This window comes from Rhinolophus sinicus, linkage group LG17 (assembly GCF_036562045.2).
Source record: "Rhinolophus sinicus isolate RSC01 linkage group LG17, ASM3656204v1, whole genome shotgun sequence".
In the NCBI taxonomy this organism is placed as follows: domain Eukaryota; kingdom Metazoa; phylum Chordata; class Mammalia; order Chiroptera; family Rhinolophidae; genus Rhinolophus; species Rhinolophus sinicus.
Genome location: NC_133766.1, coordinates 16,640,451 through 16,658,107, shown reverse-complemented (window position 1 = coordinate 16,658,107; position 17,657 = coordinate 16,640,451). Strand labels below are relative to the sequence as shown.

The 17,657-nt window shown below is 37.7% G+C and overlaps 1 protein-coding gene across 4 annotated transcripts in view; it reads left to right on the top strand.

Annotated features, from left to right (window-relative positions):
- The window catches only part of RPS6KC1 (ribosomal protein S6 kinase C1), a 141,408-nt gene that overhangs the window by 70,758 nt on the left and 52,993 nt on the right, over nt 1–17,657 (top strand). For 2 of the 4 annotated variants that reach the window (XM_074322170.1, XM_074322173.1), the window contains exons 8-9: nt 1,886–2,001; nt 10,150–10,242. In XM_074322170.1, coding sequence (XP_074178271.1) covers nt 1,886–2,001; nt 10,150–10,242 — 209 coding nt within the window. Of the gene's footprint in view, nt 1–1,885; nt 2,002–10,149; nt 10,243–15,730; nt 16,521–17,657 lie in introns of those variants that run through there. The other 2 variants (XM_074322171.1, XM_074322172.1) reach the window with 2 other exon arrangements.

The following is a 17,657-nucleotide window of genomic DNA, read 5'->3' as shown; positions in this document are numbered from 1 at the left end:
ATTTTTTGCCCCCTCACTAAGACAGGTTATATTTGGGAATTAAGGAGAGAAGAGATGGAATAGTAATGTAAAAGCTGTGAATGGAAAGTTGTTTAGCAGAATTGCAATAAAATGCAATAAAAACTTTATTGCAGCTTTTCTTTGAGGTCTGTATTCAGTCACATTTGAACTATCTTAGGCAGAGAATGGCAGGAATATAGGTTCAGGTGAAATCAGGGACCCTGATCACACTAGGATTTTTTTATATGTGCGTCTCTCATATCTGCTTCTCTTTGTCAGGGTCCTTCCTTCAGGTTGCTTTTTGCTCATTGGTAGGAACTGTGGCTGCTGGCAGTTTCCACTCCTCTTATTTCCAGTGTCAACAACAGAGAAGGACTGATTGGTCCAGTTTGTGTGGGGCCAGTTCCTCCCTTCTCCAGCTGTGGCCAGGAGGGTGGGGGCCTGTGATTGGCCTGGCTTGTGACCCTTTTTTAACTAGTATGTATTGACTAGAAGGACTGATATCTCAAACAAGATAGCAGTTTTCATTCAAACCACTTGGTAAGAGTTGGTGAGGAGAGGAGAGATGGGGGAGAAAGACGGGGAGGAGAAGGGGGCATTTCCCAGAAGAAATAGAGAAAATGCTGTTCCAGGCAGAAATAAGAGTATTTCCCACTAGTAGTCTTTCGTGGGAAAAGACTACAAAAAGTCTTTTGTCTTCTTTGCTATAATACAGTCATTTCCATTCAGCAAACCAGGTAACATTATTTTGTAGGATTTGGTTCTGAGAGCAAAATCAAGATTGAAGACCTTTACAATTTAGTGCTTCCTATGTTACTGTCTCTGTTGTAGTATCTTTTATGTGTGTTGTCTTCTTTAATCGCCTTAATCATTTGAGGTATATTTTCATTTTAGGGAATGAGGAAGAGGTTTATAAGACCGGTGAGAGACAGAGCCCAAATTCAGATAACCAGGGTTTCTGCAATGATAACTTGCTTTGCATTGACTTCATTCAGAAGATGCATAGGGTCAGTTATAAAAGCAGTACTATGTGTTAAGTGCTTTGATAAAAAGGAGTCATGAATAGTATGGAATATTATTTATGAAGGGAACCTTCAAGATCATAAGTAGTGCAATGGTTCTTAAAGTTTTTGACTTTCAGCTATGAAAAGTTTACTGTCAAGTACCATATGAACCGAATAAAAGCATAGGATCCTCCTACTCTGGAGAGAAGAGAACCCAGTACGCTGTGGGCTGGACCACCTCTTTTTTGAGATCTGGAGTTCAATGGAGGCCGCTTAGAATACTTTTGTTTAGGGAAGCAGAGCCAGACAGGATAAATGACTTGTCACTTTCACATAATTACATATTACAGGGATTTCAATCACATTCTTGTTTTCATTTGTAGGATGGGTGACAATTTGTTGTTAATGAAAAAACTGTGACACTTACAAAAATCAATTAGAGTGAATTCAGTTACCCTAATTTTATTCTCCAGTTTGGTGGTCCTTTTATAGCATGTCATATCCATGTCACAGGTCTTATTAAACATCTGTTGTCCTATTTGTTGAGTTGAACTATTGTGTACTCTCTGGGCTAGGCTAGTGTTTTGTCTGCAGAACTTTTTATACAACACTTCTTATATATCGATTCCTCCTATAAAACATCAAGTTCTCTATACATATTTAAATAGGAGAGTTTCAGAATTTGGATAAATAAAATTCATGCAGGTGATATTTAGACCTTGCTGATATTAATCACTTTGATGTCTGTTTTGAATCGCTCTTCTTTTCAGTTAGAAATGTGAACAAGTGATGAATTGGGTAGATAGAAGTTAACCTTCAGATTGGATAAAAGAAAGTTAATTTATGTTTCACATATCCTGACTTCTGTTTTCTCCTTTTAGGAGAGTCAAGCCCTACCCGGCGAGAAGCTGTGAAGAGAAGAACAGCAGAGTATCTCATGCGAGCAGAGAGTCTCTGTAGCTTTTATAGAAAACCTCAGTTCGATGATGTGTCTCAGGTGTGTGTTACGCTCCATTTTGTATTTTCTTTTGCCATTTTTGCTGGTCTTGTCTCTCAGCTTTATTTCTAATTAGAATGTTTGAGAATTTTGGTCTTTGGCATTTTATTAATAATTTTCTTAAGTTATTGGTAGTAAGGAAAGCATTAAAGCAAACCACCAAAAGCGGAATAAAAGGGGGCTTGTTTTCTCCTCTTTCTTGGCCCTTTGTTCCTTATTCTATCCCTGGTATCCTCATGTGTAGAAAGAAAGTAATCGATACTAAATTTTATTTGAATGTCTGAATCTTAAATTATAATTCTTGCTAAAACTAAGTTTTATTGATTCATGCTAAAACTAATCATTTAACCATAAGTCCTATAAGTGGCTGCTAAAATTATAAAGGCATAATTCTAACAGGGATGTGTAGGTTATTGGGACTACCCTTAGTCTTGTGTAGAAAGCAGGTGAATGCTCAAAACATTAGGAATATTGTGGCTTGCTTGCTTATTTATTTATTTATTTATTTATTAAGATAATTTTTATAAGAGTTTATTTGAGCCAGACTGATGACATATGCCGGGGAGCAAGATCTCAGATGCTCTGGAGAATAACAGTTCTGCAGCTTCCTTTATGTGTTTGAAATTAAAGGGAGGTGTGGCTTATTGTTTTTATGTCTTAGCTATCTGGATTTGGTAAATTTCTGGAAGAAACTTTTTTGTTATTTTTTTTTTCCTTTATATAAAACTAAGTTTTTTTTCTGATACAATTTAAGAATCATGTCTTCTGGAGATCGGAGAAAGTGTTTATTTTCTTAGTTGACCTAAGAGGCAAGCAGGCTTGTTTCATATCCCCTCTCTGTCATTTGAAGCCATGGAAGACTGACAAGATACTTACCACCACCTCTTAGCTTCTACATCTGAACAATGAGGATAATAGTAATTCCTTGCTGGGTTGTCTTTAGGATTAAATGAGTTTTCTTTTTTTTTTTTTAAGTCTCTCTCTCACACACACACACACACACACACACACACACACACACACACGGAAACACTCTCCCACCCCACCCCCACAGACAAATACAAATCAAGTGCCAAAAAGACCAGCCAATAAGCCACATGTATGAGATTAGATTAATTAGTTTTAGTCCTATTTTCATCTCCCCTTATATACTGCTTTATATACCTTTATACGCTTCTTTCTACGTTTTTTAGTGCTTTACATACTTTTTTCGTTTTTCCCCCTTTCTTCCCCGACCCCGGTTCAAGCCGTTGTTTCTCAGTCTAGTTGTGTAGGACACAGCTCCCTGGCCCATGCTGGGATTATGAGCCTTGCGCTCCCCCCGGCTGAGGCAGTCGGTCACCAGTCCTCGGTCGGGCGCTAACAGCCGCTCACGGCAGTTCTTGCCGGCTGCTGACTGCTCACACTGGCTGCCGGCCACTCACGCTGGCTGCCGGCCGCTCATGGTGGCACACAGTAGCCCATGGCAGCACGTAGCAGCCCACAGCAGCTCACGGCAGCTCACTCCAACCTCCGGCTGCTCACGGCAGCCCAGCTCCGGGGAGAGTTGTTGTTCACAATCTTAGCTGTAGAGGGCACAGCTCCCTGGCCCTTGTGAAATTCGAACTGGCGACCTCAGCGTTAGGAGCAAGGTGCTCCAACCACCTGAGCCACTGGGCTGGCCCTGTACTTTTAAAAAATTATAAAATGTTTCAATTTTCTAGTTTAAAAACAACTCAATACTTAATCTTGATTCATTGGACCATTAAAACTGTTGCTAATTTTGTGAGCCCTTTTTATTTCCTGTGTGACCTTTTAAAACATTCAGTTATCAAAACTATACTTATTAGTGAGAATTTTCGATGTTAAGTGTTAGACCATTCCTTTTGGAACAAAAAGATTATATTCCAACTTGGAAGTAATAGACTCTTGTTACTAATTCTAACATAATGAATATGTTTTAAATAAGAGATATGCAGACTCATTTTCAGATTATTAATTATTGGGACTGTTCTGTACTCTTTGCTAATCTTTTCCTGTTTTTTAATCATTGTTGTTTTAGTTATATTAAGTTTATTTCCTTTAACTCTTCACTATTAATTTTTACTTTTTTGTCATGGAATATTTATCCAAAGATTACTTTGCATTCAGCTATTTTCTGTGGGGTTGGCAACTCTCCCTGTGTGCAGTCTTAATGCGCACATTCTCAATTCTGTTTTGGAGGGCATTATAATAAAAGTATTAAATAAAATGAGCCTCTATGAACTTATTTGTTTACTAAATCCATCTTGTCTATAAATAGTGTAAAAGTTGTAGGGAGTCAAAATTACCAGTATTCTATTCTTTCCATTAATGTTAACTTTGAATGTTCTATCTGTACTTATTCAAACACCCTACTTACTGTGTACCCCCTGTTACATTTCCCATAATCACTTCTATGAGCAATAGTTTATTAGGAAAATAAACATACAAAGCCTGCTGTAAAGCTTTTGACTTGGAGAAGGGAACCAGAAAATATATCAGTCAGAATTTCCCTTCATGCATAGCTTCTAATGAAAATCAAACAGGAGATATAATATAGGAAAGTTGATTGTATAGGTTGTATATCCACTAAGCATCTGTTAAGACGCTGTGTACGGTGTCAAACTACATATACTTTGGAGTTATACGAAAGATGATGATGCAGTCTCTGCTCTTGCAAACCCTCGAGTATAATTGAGGGCCCAAAATTGGTACATAATTGATGAAATAAAAGAGAACGGTAAGGGCCATGTAGAATAATGGGAACTTGGGTCAAAAAGGTAAATAGGGGTACCTAGTGAATCGATTTAGATATACTAGAATTTTTTTTTCAGTTCTTAGGCAAGGAGGCTGGAGGAGAGTTTTTCTTGCCCCAGACAGAGCAAGTTGTTTTTCTTTCATGATGAGCAATTGCTGTTTATTTTCACTTTGTATTTCATTCTATTAAACCTGGGCCTATTTAGGTCAGGGACATGCTTTATTATTTTCTTATCTGTAATTTAACTTAAATGTCTTCTACAGGTTATTGATTAGTTTGGTGAATTCAGTATTTCTCTTCTTTAACCTTCTTTGGGCCTCAATTTCAATGAACACAATGAGAAGACTAATATAAATGGTTTCTAAGGCTCTTTTAGCTCTTAAATTCTGTGCAAAGCAGATATTATTTCTCTTTTGAATCCATGTGCAAACATTTTTTTTGAGCCTGGTTGATTAAGAAATTAAAGGAATCCTGTCTGGTTTTAGAATTATTTTGTTGATTACTCTTCTTCCCTTTGGTGCAGTCTAGGTCATGACTCACTCCACCTGAGTATTCTGTAATGGTTTAAGCTTTTGCTTTATTGAATTTATTTATGAGTCTTAAGTTGTAAATATAGAAGTTCTGAATTTCCCAGTCACTGATGATAGTACCCTTTTCAAAAAAGGATAGAAAGGAACAAAAGTGTCTCTTACTGTTTTTCCCTCCATTACTACATTACTAAAAGGCTCCAAGAAAAGAGCAGGTTTTAGAAAAAAAAGGAAATGAGCTATGTTTGCAGTAATGGTGAAATCTTAACTGAAGGAGACAGATTTTTTTTCTCCTTTTAAAAAAATAAAATTATAGATGACTCTGAATAATTTACGAATTAATATTAAAAGGGAGATCCCAGGAATAGACTGGAAATAGCATCTTTTTGGTTATTTTTAGCTCTAGGAATTTTAAACTCAAGATAAATGAAATTTAGAAAAAGTAAATAGTCTAAATTTAGGACATAAAAGATTGTGTAATTTCTAAAGTGTAAGTACATTTTTTTGTCATGCCATTGCAAGATGTAAATGAAAGTTAATATGTAGAATGTGTGCCTTTCCTGAATATTTTGCAGATTTTGAGTACAATTGCTATAATACTGAAAATATTTTTCTGTTGTGCATTTTGTTTGCTAGTATATTTGGTATTTCTCAATTTTTCAGAAAATATTTTAAAATGTGTCCTGTGTCACTCTTAGACATAGGCAAAGCAGAGATGGCAGTCAGGGGTAGTCCAGATGAGCGAGTAATAAGACTGCAATGAAGCGTCATGCTTGAAATGGTCTAAGAGAGGCTTTGGAGACTGGATATTGAGGGTTAATAGGTTCCTAGTGAAAATTTGGCAAAGCCAAACATCTATAGAACATATAAAGCCAACTTCAGAAACTAGAGTAGGTAGCTATCAGGATTTAGAGTGTGGTTTCCGGGTAAGTTCTTTGTAGTGCTTTCCTTTTGCCCTGGATTACTTATTTCCCCCCAAGAAATGGTGACTTACTCTGAGGTGACTGTAGGAGAAATAGCTGAGCCTACCCCAAACGTGATTGCTAGACCAACAGCATCACGTCACAGGGGGAGCTTGTTGGAAATGCAGAATCTTAGCCCTCCCTCCCTCCCTCTCCACATCAAAATCTCCATTTTAACAAGGTCCTCAGGCGATGTGCACACATGTTCAAGTTTGAGAAGTACTGCGCTCGCTGATTGGTAAAAGTAGAGCTAGAACACATTGAGAATAGGGAGTAATACTGAGTGAAAAAGACGGTGGGCTGGATAAACAGTAACTTAAAAAAATTCCGTTTGAAAAAAACCACAAAGGTAAGCTTCAGTTAGCCATTTAGAGAACGAGAAGAGGGATAGTAAATAAATTCTATTAATACTAGTGTGCTGCCTAATCCAAAGAGCACTGTGTTGTGGGAAAGAATGAGGGGTTAACAGAGATCTCTGCCATGGGCTTGAGCCGTTGAGTGATACGTACTTGCTATCTTTGGTTTTGAAGGTTGTTGGATCCTCATATATTTTTGCCTCTTCCCCCCCTCCATAACCCCTGTATTTAGTTTTGGTTCAGATGAATACAACTACCCCTTGCTTCTTCTCTAGGCACCTTCTGCTACAGTAACTAATACATTAAGTGAACATTTGGCTTTTTCCCTTAAGGAAATAAACCTTGTTGTCTGGCCACACACTGCATTCCTCCCCCAACCCCGTAGCATCGGCTGAAGTTTCCCCAAACAATGTCCTATTATTTTATCAGTAAGATTTCATCCCCTCTTACCTATTACCTAGTTTTGTCATCTTAGACAAGTTGTTTAACCTTGCTGCTTCTCAGTTTTCTCATTTAAAAAAAAAAAAGAATGTCAGACTTGATCTCTGTCTCTTTCTGTTCTTCAAATTCTGTAGATTTATGTTTCCTTTTGCCGTCTGAAAAAAGGAAGAGATCTATAGGGATTCTACCCAATTTAAATGCTGCATATAAGAAATACAGGATTTTTTTATTGATGATTTTATTTCATGATCTTTCTTTGTTCGTCTCTTTGATCTTAAACTTTTATAGATGGCTAAAGTAGAAAGAGAACTTTAATGATCCCTTTACCTTTGGTCTTTCCCCATTACAACTTCACCATTCCCATCTTTACAAAAGTAACCTTATTAAATCACTGATTTCATTGGGTTGTTTCTCGTGCAAAAACTTGTTTTCTAGACTTTGGAGAATAATAGCCCAGACTTTTCTTCCTGGCATTCAAGGCCTGTGAAAACTGACCCTAAGTGTGTAGTTTTATTTCCCTCTGTTCTACAATTTGACTGTTTTTTCCCTAGCCAGGCAAGTTTCTTTCCAAACCTATATATGATTTCCTTTTCCTAACCTAATTGCTACATAGCATTTAAAAATCACCTTTAGTTCTACTTCTTTCTGAGACCACAGTTTATCATACACTAACTAGTGACTTATCTCTATTGTTGTGTATTTTCCGAAGAAGTTTTACTGTAATTTAACCTTTTCATGTATTTGGCTTAGCTCCTCAAGTTGTAAACTTCTTGAAGCTAGCAACTGTGCCTTTTTGACAGTTTGTATCTTTTTCAGTTGTCATGCACATAGTGGACACACAGGAATTATTTATTGAAAGGTGCAGTAGAGATTTTGTAGTTTGCTGTCTTGGCTGTTGAGATTGCTAAAGTGAACCGATAACTTTCTTTGGAAACTGATAGATCCAATGACATCAGAGAATTAGAAAGTGTAAGTAGGAGACAGGGATGTTGGCTACGTTTGGCCATATTTTCAAAGACGATGTAATGGATGCATTATTGTTTAAAGTATTCTTTTTCCTTCTGTAACTTTTTCTCAACATTCCTTTTACCCAAATCATGAGCAGTTCTTATTCTTTCTTGATAATAGAGGAGGAGGAGATGACTTTTTAAGTATCAGACTGTGTTGTGTAGCAGAAAGACTGCAAGCAATAGAGGTGGGGCTCCAGTCTGGGGTCTGGCACCGATCTTTCTGACCACCATTTAGTCAACCATTCTAAACTTCCCCTTATTTACCTGTAAAATGGGGATTAAAATAACTTCTTGTAAGTACTACGCTTAGGGTAGAGTGAGGGAATGAAGGTGGAAAATGTAATATAAATTAAGGTAGGAAAGACTATTTCTATGATGTGTGTCTTAAAAATACCCTTCTAAGTGTTTTCATCTCCTTAAAAATTCCCCTTTGGATTTTAAGCTTTTAGGGAGGCAGAGATGTATCGGTTTTTTATGTCACCTAGCTCAGCACCTCATGGAATGAGATATTAAATAAGTATTTCTTGAAACACATCCTAGAAGTGTAAATGAAATTGATTTTAAAAGATTATTCAGTCCAATTGCCATTATTAAAGTTAAGTACTTTTAAAAAATAAATAGTCGTCTTCTGTTTTCAATCAAACATCACTTCTTCCGGTATATTGAAGTTAGTATTTCCTTGCTAAACCTAAACACACACACACACACACACACACACACACACACACACACACAATTGGAAAGCAATTAGAATTGCTGCTTTTCGCAAATTTCCCAAGTGAGAGTTTTCCCATTTGTAAATGACACCTAATTTATCAGTGCAGCCTCCCTCTCTTGATTCCTTCCTCTCTCCTTTCTTCCTCTTTAGTGTGCTCTTCCTCTCTCTTTTCAACTAACGTGCTAGGGACTGTGAATATAAAGATGAATAAGGCGTATTTCCTGTCCTCAAGGAGCTTCCTGTCTTGGGATGTTGGCCTGCACAAGGGCTTTAAGTACCAAACTGGTGTCTCAGTAGCTGTTAATCGTGACACTCGGTTAATCAGGATATTTATTTTCCACTCATGGGTGGGGGCTGGGGCATATTTCCTATATAGTCTAATAGATTTTTGGCAATGAAAGGTCTGCTTTGAGGATATAAGGCTTTGTGTTTCCTGTCATCCTTTGCAGCATCACCATTTTAATGTAAGGATTACTATAGCATTGCTTTCTGGTTGTACATTAAATGCTAAATGCAGGTGTCTTTGGAGTTTACCTAGTCTAATGTCTTATTTTACTGATAGGGAAAAACTAAGACCGACAGATGGGAAGTTAGGGTGATTCTTTTATTGTGTGTGGTACTGAAATATCCCTTCCTGTTTTCACTGATTTTTGTGAACTCTATGTAGCTAACAGACTAAATTGTCCACATCACAGATATTCAGATATTTAAAAAATTTTTTTTCCTCCTGTAAATCATCTGCTTCCTAGCTTAAACAAGTTTAGTTCTAATAATTATTGGTTATGTGATGGAGTTCCTTAATTTTTCACCATTATTGGTATTTCTTCTGGTTGAACTTGAATCTGCCAATCCTTCTTAAAACATAGTTTATAATTGTAAAGTAACATTAATGGACTGTAGTTTCAGGATGAGAGATAATGACTTGTGTTCAAGTTTATCTATGGTGGCATTGTTTTTTAGTTCCCTGTTGTAAATTACTCTTGAGCCGTCTGGGGTAAATATAAGGATGTGATTGATTGTTGCCTCAGTTATCCATTTGTTACAAAGTTTCATTATAGTTGTACAGTTCTGAACTGAATTATTGCTCTAGAAACTGTATCAGCTCATTAATTTTTCTTTTTAAAATTTTGTTTTCAATGTTATCATGATTTATTTACTTGGAACTTTTTCTTGCTTTTTCTTTTTGATTTTCTTTAGTTTTGATTTTATTATTTTTTTTATTTTACATTACAGACAAACAGCAACTTCTCCTTTCATGTTTCCATCCTCTGATTTATGATAAATTTAGTTTCTTTTGGCCTGGCATTTGCTTCAGCAGGCAGCCTTCCTTCAAGTACCTCCCTGATTGATGTATAATCTTTGATATCTTCCATTAGCCTCCAGGATCACTAAGTTCAAGGCCCCCTTGGAACCTAAGGAGCCCTGCCGAGGAGCTGAAGGCCTTCAGAGTCCTTGGGGTGATTGACAAGGTAATTCTTCAGTGTCTCTTCAAGAGTTCAGTTATAAATTGACTGCATGCTGACATTATGGCTTTGAAGCTTTGGATCTTAAGGATATGAAACAAAAGGAGAAAATGACTCAAATGCATCTGCACTTTAAAATAACAAAAGCAGAAGAGAAAAAAGCTTTTATCTAAGCAATTTATGTAAGGTCATGCAAAATATATTGGAGCTAAAGGAGAAGGTGCATATTTGTTGGCATTCAGTGAAGTAAGGGGTTTGGTTTTTTAAACCTGTTACAACAGGGTAAAGACACATTTTGTGTCTTTACCAGACATTTTGTGTCTTTACTAGTGAGTCGGTAGTTGTTCAGCATTAATTAGTGAGTCAGAGTTGTTCAGCATTAACTGGTATAGTCAACCTAATGGTCAGAAAGAAAAATGGCATTTTCCTAATGACTACTATTTATTGAGCACCTACTATGTGTCAGGCCATATATTAGTCATTTTATATTTTATCCTTATTTAATCCTCTCACAGCTCTGTTACTTGCATCTTGGTGGGAAAGTGTTGTTTAGAACAGGTTAAGTTACTTGCCCCCAAATCACATAGATTAAATTTAGAGTAATGCTAGAATTCAAACCTAGATCTTTGTGACGTCAAAAGCTGTGCTTTTTCCAATACACTAACTCCCACCCCCCAGACTTTCATATTTGGAATAAAAATACTGAGATTACGGAGGTATCTGCCATTGAGTTTCCCCCCATCTGAGATATGCACATCTGAGATATGCCAAACGTTAATAGTACTGGGCCTCTCAGAGAATTTACAAGTGTAACTTAGAAACCATATCCCATAAACTGTGTTTTAAATATATTTGATTAATCACTACTTTACCTTTAAAGTCAAAGAAAATGCCTTATGTAATATTAAGGTAAAAATTAATTTAGATCTTTTTTACATTAACTATCTTTTATGAACCACCTTAGTGGTCATTTGTAACTCTAGTGTTCTAAAGTATTCATGTGATTCCATGATACAAGTGAACAATATGCCATGTATCTCAGGGAATTTAGACAGTAATTAATAGTTTGAGGTATTCCAAAGGGGACATTAGGTTGGCTGTTACTTGAAGCTGTCAGTGTCTTGGTTAATTCTCACAAGCATCATTTTTCTCAAATAAATTCATAGGAGTGAGTTTTGAACTTAAAGATTTGTAAGCAGTAGGAGTTTTGAGCCTGAAATAATGCCTTAACCATGTTTTCCCTAGCTTTTCCAGTGGGAGAACATTCTATTTGAGAGTACAGAGAAGTAAAATAGGAATTGAATAGTTTCTAGGTTCTTGGATTTCTTCTGTACAGGCAAATCAACTTTTTTGATGTACCGTACCTGCTCTTTCTCCTAGATCTGTTTATTTTGACAAAGCGTGTTCTTTCATTGCTGTGCTCTAATTATGAGTAAGTCACAGTGAAGTTCTGGTTTATTCGACTAAGGACTTTTGACAGTAGAGGAATTCCTCAAGTCTCGGCTGAGGCACATTTCATCACTGTCTTTATTCTGTTAACCTGAGAAGTGTACTTGGTATTTAGAAGGTGACATTGAACTTTTCTAAGTAGAGGTAAGGCAACATGTTTGGGAATTAAAGAAGCTTTGCAAATAATCTCTTAACATTTGTAGCGTAGGTACAAATAGGTAGATTTTTAAACATTTGAATTATTTTTTAAGGTAGAGTCCTAGCCACTGTACTGAGGAATACGTAAAACTTGGGTTTTAGAAACTTGACGTTTGGAAGAGAAGTGTTGACTAAATTTAAACAGCTAGAAAATACAGGGTACATTAATCTAGCTTGTGCAGAACACAGTTTCTCTGATTTCATCTCATTACAGTATTTGTTCTTTACGGGTTATTTTGAGTGTTATTGCCTCTTAGCTTAGGAAAATAAAATTTCCCCAGAAATACGATTATTTTATAAGTTTTATATAGAAAGTAGATAAAGCAGATGTGTTCATTAATGTCTAGACCGTAAGCTCCGGAGAACAAGATTGTGAGTTTATTGTTCACCTCTATATTTTCAGCACCAGGGACCATGCCTGGCACATAAGGGTGCTCAGTAAATATTTAATGAATGAATCGAAACTTAAGTAACTTGAAGTATATTATATACAGAGCGACACCTACTGGTATCATGTGAGACTGCTACCTAGTACCTCTGTTCAAGACGCTCACGTGTCTGTCTATCCCGGGAGACAGTCCTTCTACAGCTGTATCTTGGTCTGGTATTCAAAGATAAATAAGTGACTTTCTGTCTTTAAGTGGGATTAGAAAACCCTTCATTAACATATATGTGCAACAAGGAATTTAGGCATTAGGGCTCTTGGATTATAAATAAACGTGTGCATTCAGAAGCAAGGATGAAATGGTAAGGCTAGTGACGGCCCTCCAGATCATATCATGTAAAGAACAGTGAAAAGTGAGCCATGACTAACTTGATAAAAACATGTATAATCTTCATATTTTTAAAGGCTAGCCATAGTTTAGCGGGACTATACAATGTTTTCTTCAAATCTTGAGGGTGAAAGGGGATATTAATTGTGCCAGAACAATATCTTGGGCAAATCAGATGTCTGGTTTTCCTGGGAGAAAGGTAGTAAGAGATAAGACTTGCTTGTTAATCTCCTTAGAGGCTAAAACTAGAAGTAAATGAGTGTAAGTTGTCAAAATTTTGGTTAATGATTAGAGATACCTTTCAAGAATTAGGATTGACCGAAGGAGGACTGGATTCCTTCCTACCTTATTTGTTTCACGTCATTAGAGGAATTCAAGCACAGGCTGAAGAATCATTGGTCGGGATGTTGTAGAAGAATTAAAGCGTTGGATGGATTTTTACCTTATGTAGCTTTTAAAGATTTCTTTTAGCCCCCAGATTCATTTCCACATAATCTTCATGCAGTAATAGCAGGGGAAAGTAGAGAGTAGTGGAAAACCATACTCAGATGAGAATGATGGGTTGCTGTTGTTTTCGTATAAGTTTGTGCATGTGTGGGTGCAACCTTGGTGTTGTGTGTGTCAGATATGAATGTACAGAGGGAGTATATGTTTGAGTGTATCAGGATGTTTGTATATAGGTAATTTGCAATTGGGTTTGAAGTTTGGATTGGTAGTTTGACTGGTGACAGGATGTCTTAAGTGCTGGGAGACTTTCTGAGAAAGTTCACTATTGTAGACTTATATATAAAAAGGTTAAAGGAGTCCATAGGGTAATAAGCAGTAATGGACTAATGTCAGTTTCCCGGTTTTCATAGTGTGCTATAGCTATATAAGACGTCACCGTTAGGAGAACCTGGGTAAAGGGTATATGGGACTCTGTGCTATTTTTACAACTTCCCATGAGTTTTTTAAAAAAGAGTTTAAAAAAAATGTCTAAGAGGAACACTGATTTGAACACTAGAGTAATGGTGCCAAGATGTGATCATCTCGTGTCCCGTTAACGCTCCTGGTTTGTGTGTAGCCAGAGAGTCATCCAGCATGTGGGAGTGTGTTTAAGTGTTCACAGGGTTAACCAGTGACGATGGTGTGACTGCAGTGCCAGAATTCATTGCCACTCCTTGAAAAACCACTTCAGTAGGGTGCTGTATAAGTCCTTGTTATGAGAAATGCCACGTATTTTGTAAACCTGTCACTATTTATTATTTCAAGTGCCTTGGCATCTTGTAATCAGGATAGCTTCCCAACTTTGTCTGATGCTTGCCAGGCAGAATTCTTAGGTTGATGTGCTATTGGAAAAACATTGGAGTTTCTATTGTGTAGCTAAAATATGATTGAGAAAGTTTGTGGAGATTGTTTAAGTTGAGTAGATGTTGAGAGGTTGGCACTTTTTTTTTTTAAGGTTCCTAAGTAGGATTCTCTCTGACGACATGGAAAAGCTGTTGTCATTGGGCACCCACAAGCATCTGTATTTGGGTATCTGCTCATTGAGGGGACACTGAATGGAACTGGATTAATAAGAATCTGTCCTTTGTCTAAACAGCGTGGTGAAAATATTACCTCGTATCTTTGAGATGGTGTCAAATGACAGGTGTTGACTTTTGCTTTAGGAAAAATGGAGTTGAAGTCCTTTTCCCTCTTCTTTCTGCTAAGTGCACCTGAAACTCTGGACATCACATAGAAGACAGACATAGGGAGACACTGAAAAGTAGAGAGCAGAAGGGAGACTGGCCGGTGCCATGGGACCCAGTGCACTGTGTGGTGAGGAATCCCTGCATTTTCTTTGGCCTCACATATTCCAGGCTGGATGTTGGAGAAATGGGCAGCTTGGAAAAGCCAAAAGGCACAAACCAAAATAACAAACTGAACAAAAGCCTGCTCTTTCTAGCCAAAGGATGAGGAAAGGGGCAGCTTAGCAAAACAGAAACTTTTACACAGTAATTCCTGTACTCTGGCCAGACTGCACAGAGCGATGTTGGTTCCACCTCACCACCGCTAACAGGCTGTGGAGGCACCTAGGCTTTCATCCTTGCGAGGCTGGAACAAGGTGCCGCATCCCCGTTGGGATGGTATCTTGGGGAGCCTGGACTTTTAGCCTCACCTGGTGGTAAAGAGGTTTCCTTTCTCTCCCCCCTGGGGAAGTGTCAGAGGAGGCCTGGTGGGGATTCTGGATTTGACCACTGCCCCATAGTAATGAAGCCACACCCACATGGTGTCATTGGAGGCCACGTGAGGAGCAGTAATGAGGCACCTTTTCCTTTCCCAGCCAGGGTGGCGGCAGCAGGGCCCTGAACTCCTGCCCCTACCCAGCAGTCACCAGGAGTCCCATTTTCCTCCCCAGATATCAGTGAAGGCTGAATGGGAGCCCTGAACTTCCATCTCTACCTGGGGGTAACAAACCGATGACCCCATTTCCCTGTCAGAATGATGTCAGGGAGGACTGGCAAAATAAAACATTTAAATAAGATCCAGAGTCTCATAATATAATATTTAAAATGTCCAGGTTTCTATAGAAAATCATTGAGAAAAGACAATCAGCTATTACTAACACTGAGCTGACATAGTGCTAGAGTTACTGAAAAGGATTGTAAAACAGCCATCATAAAAATGCTTCAGTGAGCAATTATAGACATGCCTGAAACAAACAAAAATAGAAAGTCTCAGCAAAGAAAGGAAAGATATAAAGATGAACCAAATAGAAATTTTGAAACCAAAAAATATGATAAGAAAGAGGTGGGGGGGAAAAACCTCATTGGGCTCAATAGAAGAATGGATAGAACAGAGAAAATAGTGAATTTGAATGTAGAACAATAGAAATTACCTAATCTGAAGAGAGAAAATAATCGGGAAAGGAAAAAGAGAAAAAGAACAGAGACTCAGGAACCTAGGAGAAAAATCCCAAGTTCTAACATTCATGTCATTTGGGGTCACAGATGAAGAGGAGGAAGAGCATAGAGCTAAAAAGTATTTGAAGGAATCACGACTGGACATAATCCAACAGATTGAAGAAGCTTTGTGAACCCTGAAGAGTATAAATCCAAAGAAATCTACGGCAAGGCACATCGTAGTAAAAGTTCTAAAAAGTGAAGATGAAGAAAATTTGAAAGCAAACACTACGCATGGAAGGAAAACAGTTTGAATGACAATTTCTCATCAGAAACCATCAGCATCATAAGGATGGCACAACATTTTTTAAATGCTGAAAAATAATGGCACGGAGAAGAACCTCACAACCTCCTACGTGGGGATCTAGCACAAGACCAGCAGCATTCTGGGAGCTCACGGGTGAAAGGGAGACTGATGTCTTCACCATTTTGGTATGCAGGTTTTCACATACTGCTCCTGTTTCCAGTACCACTCTTCAATCCCACCTTCAGCTGTCTGATTCCACATCTTCAGAGAATGAACCACTAGTCGTCTGCCAGGGAGGAGGAGGCCAGCTGTCCCGCTGGCTGTGCAGTGGCACAGAGTGTGTAGATGCTTTCTCAGTCCTGTTTTCAGGAGATAACCTGGTACCTCTCAGCTCTGGAGTTCTGCAGTAAGAACTGGCTTGCTGTTTTTAGACAGACATTACCACACAGAGTTGCAAATTTTATTTTCTTGGGATGAGAACTTTTAAGACGTCCTCTCTTCGTGTCTTGGGAATATGCAATACAGTATCATTAACTGTAGTCCCCAAGTTGTACATCACATCCCCAGGATTTATTTATCGTAAAACTGTAAATTTGTACCTTTTGACCCCCTTCACGGATTTTGCCCACCTCCCAGCCCCGGCAACACTGATCTGTTCCCTATCTCCGAGTTCATGTTTTTAAGACTTCACATGTAAGTGATATATACAGTATTTGTCTTTCTCTGACATATTTCACTTAGCGTAATGAGAATTGCCTTGCTTTTTGTTGTTGTTTTTTTGCCTATAGACATTTAGCATCTGTTTTCTGTCTACTAAAATTTTGCCATCTTTTCTCATCTTGTTTTCTCTGTAGTCATCGCTGTGTATCTTTTAAAAATTCTTGACTTTTTTAATGGGGTTTCTATAGGGATTAGTGATCTATACTTAAGAGAATGTTACATTTAACATATTATGTAGCCCTTTCAGCTTCAGGGCATTCATAATTTTGATCAATATGTCTTCGTTGACCTTTTTCAAGTTAAATTTTTTTCAACAAAATAGTACAAAGAGTCCTATAGGTGACGTATAGCTAGAATAATTATTTCAGGTTGACCCAGTACCCTCTGGGTACTGTTAGTTATAGCTAACCCATCTTGCCTTGAACTGTTTCGAAGTAAAATTTAGGCATCCCAAACTGTTTCTAAGTTTAAAGGTGTACACTATTTTCTTTATCTCTTTTTTAAGATGTACTATTATTTACCTCTAGTCTGATTCTCTAGTTTATCATCAACACTGCTGCCAGAACAATTTTTAAAAATTAATTACACGTGATCATTCTAATATAATAACCCTCTTAAAATCCTTTAATGCCTCCACATAGTTTTTAGGATGACATTCAAACTTCTTAGCTAAGCCTACAAAGACCTTTGTGATCTATCTAGCCCCTGTTTTTCCTGTTGATTCTCAACTTACTCCTCCCCTCTCCTCCCAGACCACACCACACCTGCTGTCACAGTTACAGCCTTGTTGAAGCTGTGAGGTGTACAAGGCGTCATGTTTCACACATGATGTGTCCCTCTACCTGGCGTGACCCTTCCTTTTCTTCCTCACTTAGTTTTTCCTCGTTCTTAATTATTGTCTCTTGGAAGTCTCCTTTGCTTACCTCTGCTGTCTGATTTAAATATCTTTTGCTGTGTCCTTTTCATGGCTTGAACTTACCTATGATAGCATCCATCCATATTGTATGGTAGCTTTTGAGATTATTTCTGTGCTGCCTCCAACAAGCCTTCATATGCCTCAAATGACCCAAATGTTTGGCACTGTATTTACAGACATCTGTTAGAAAATCC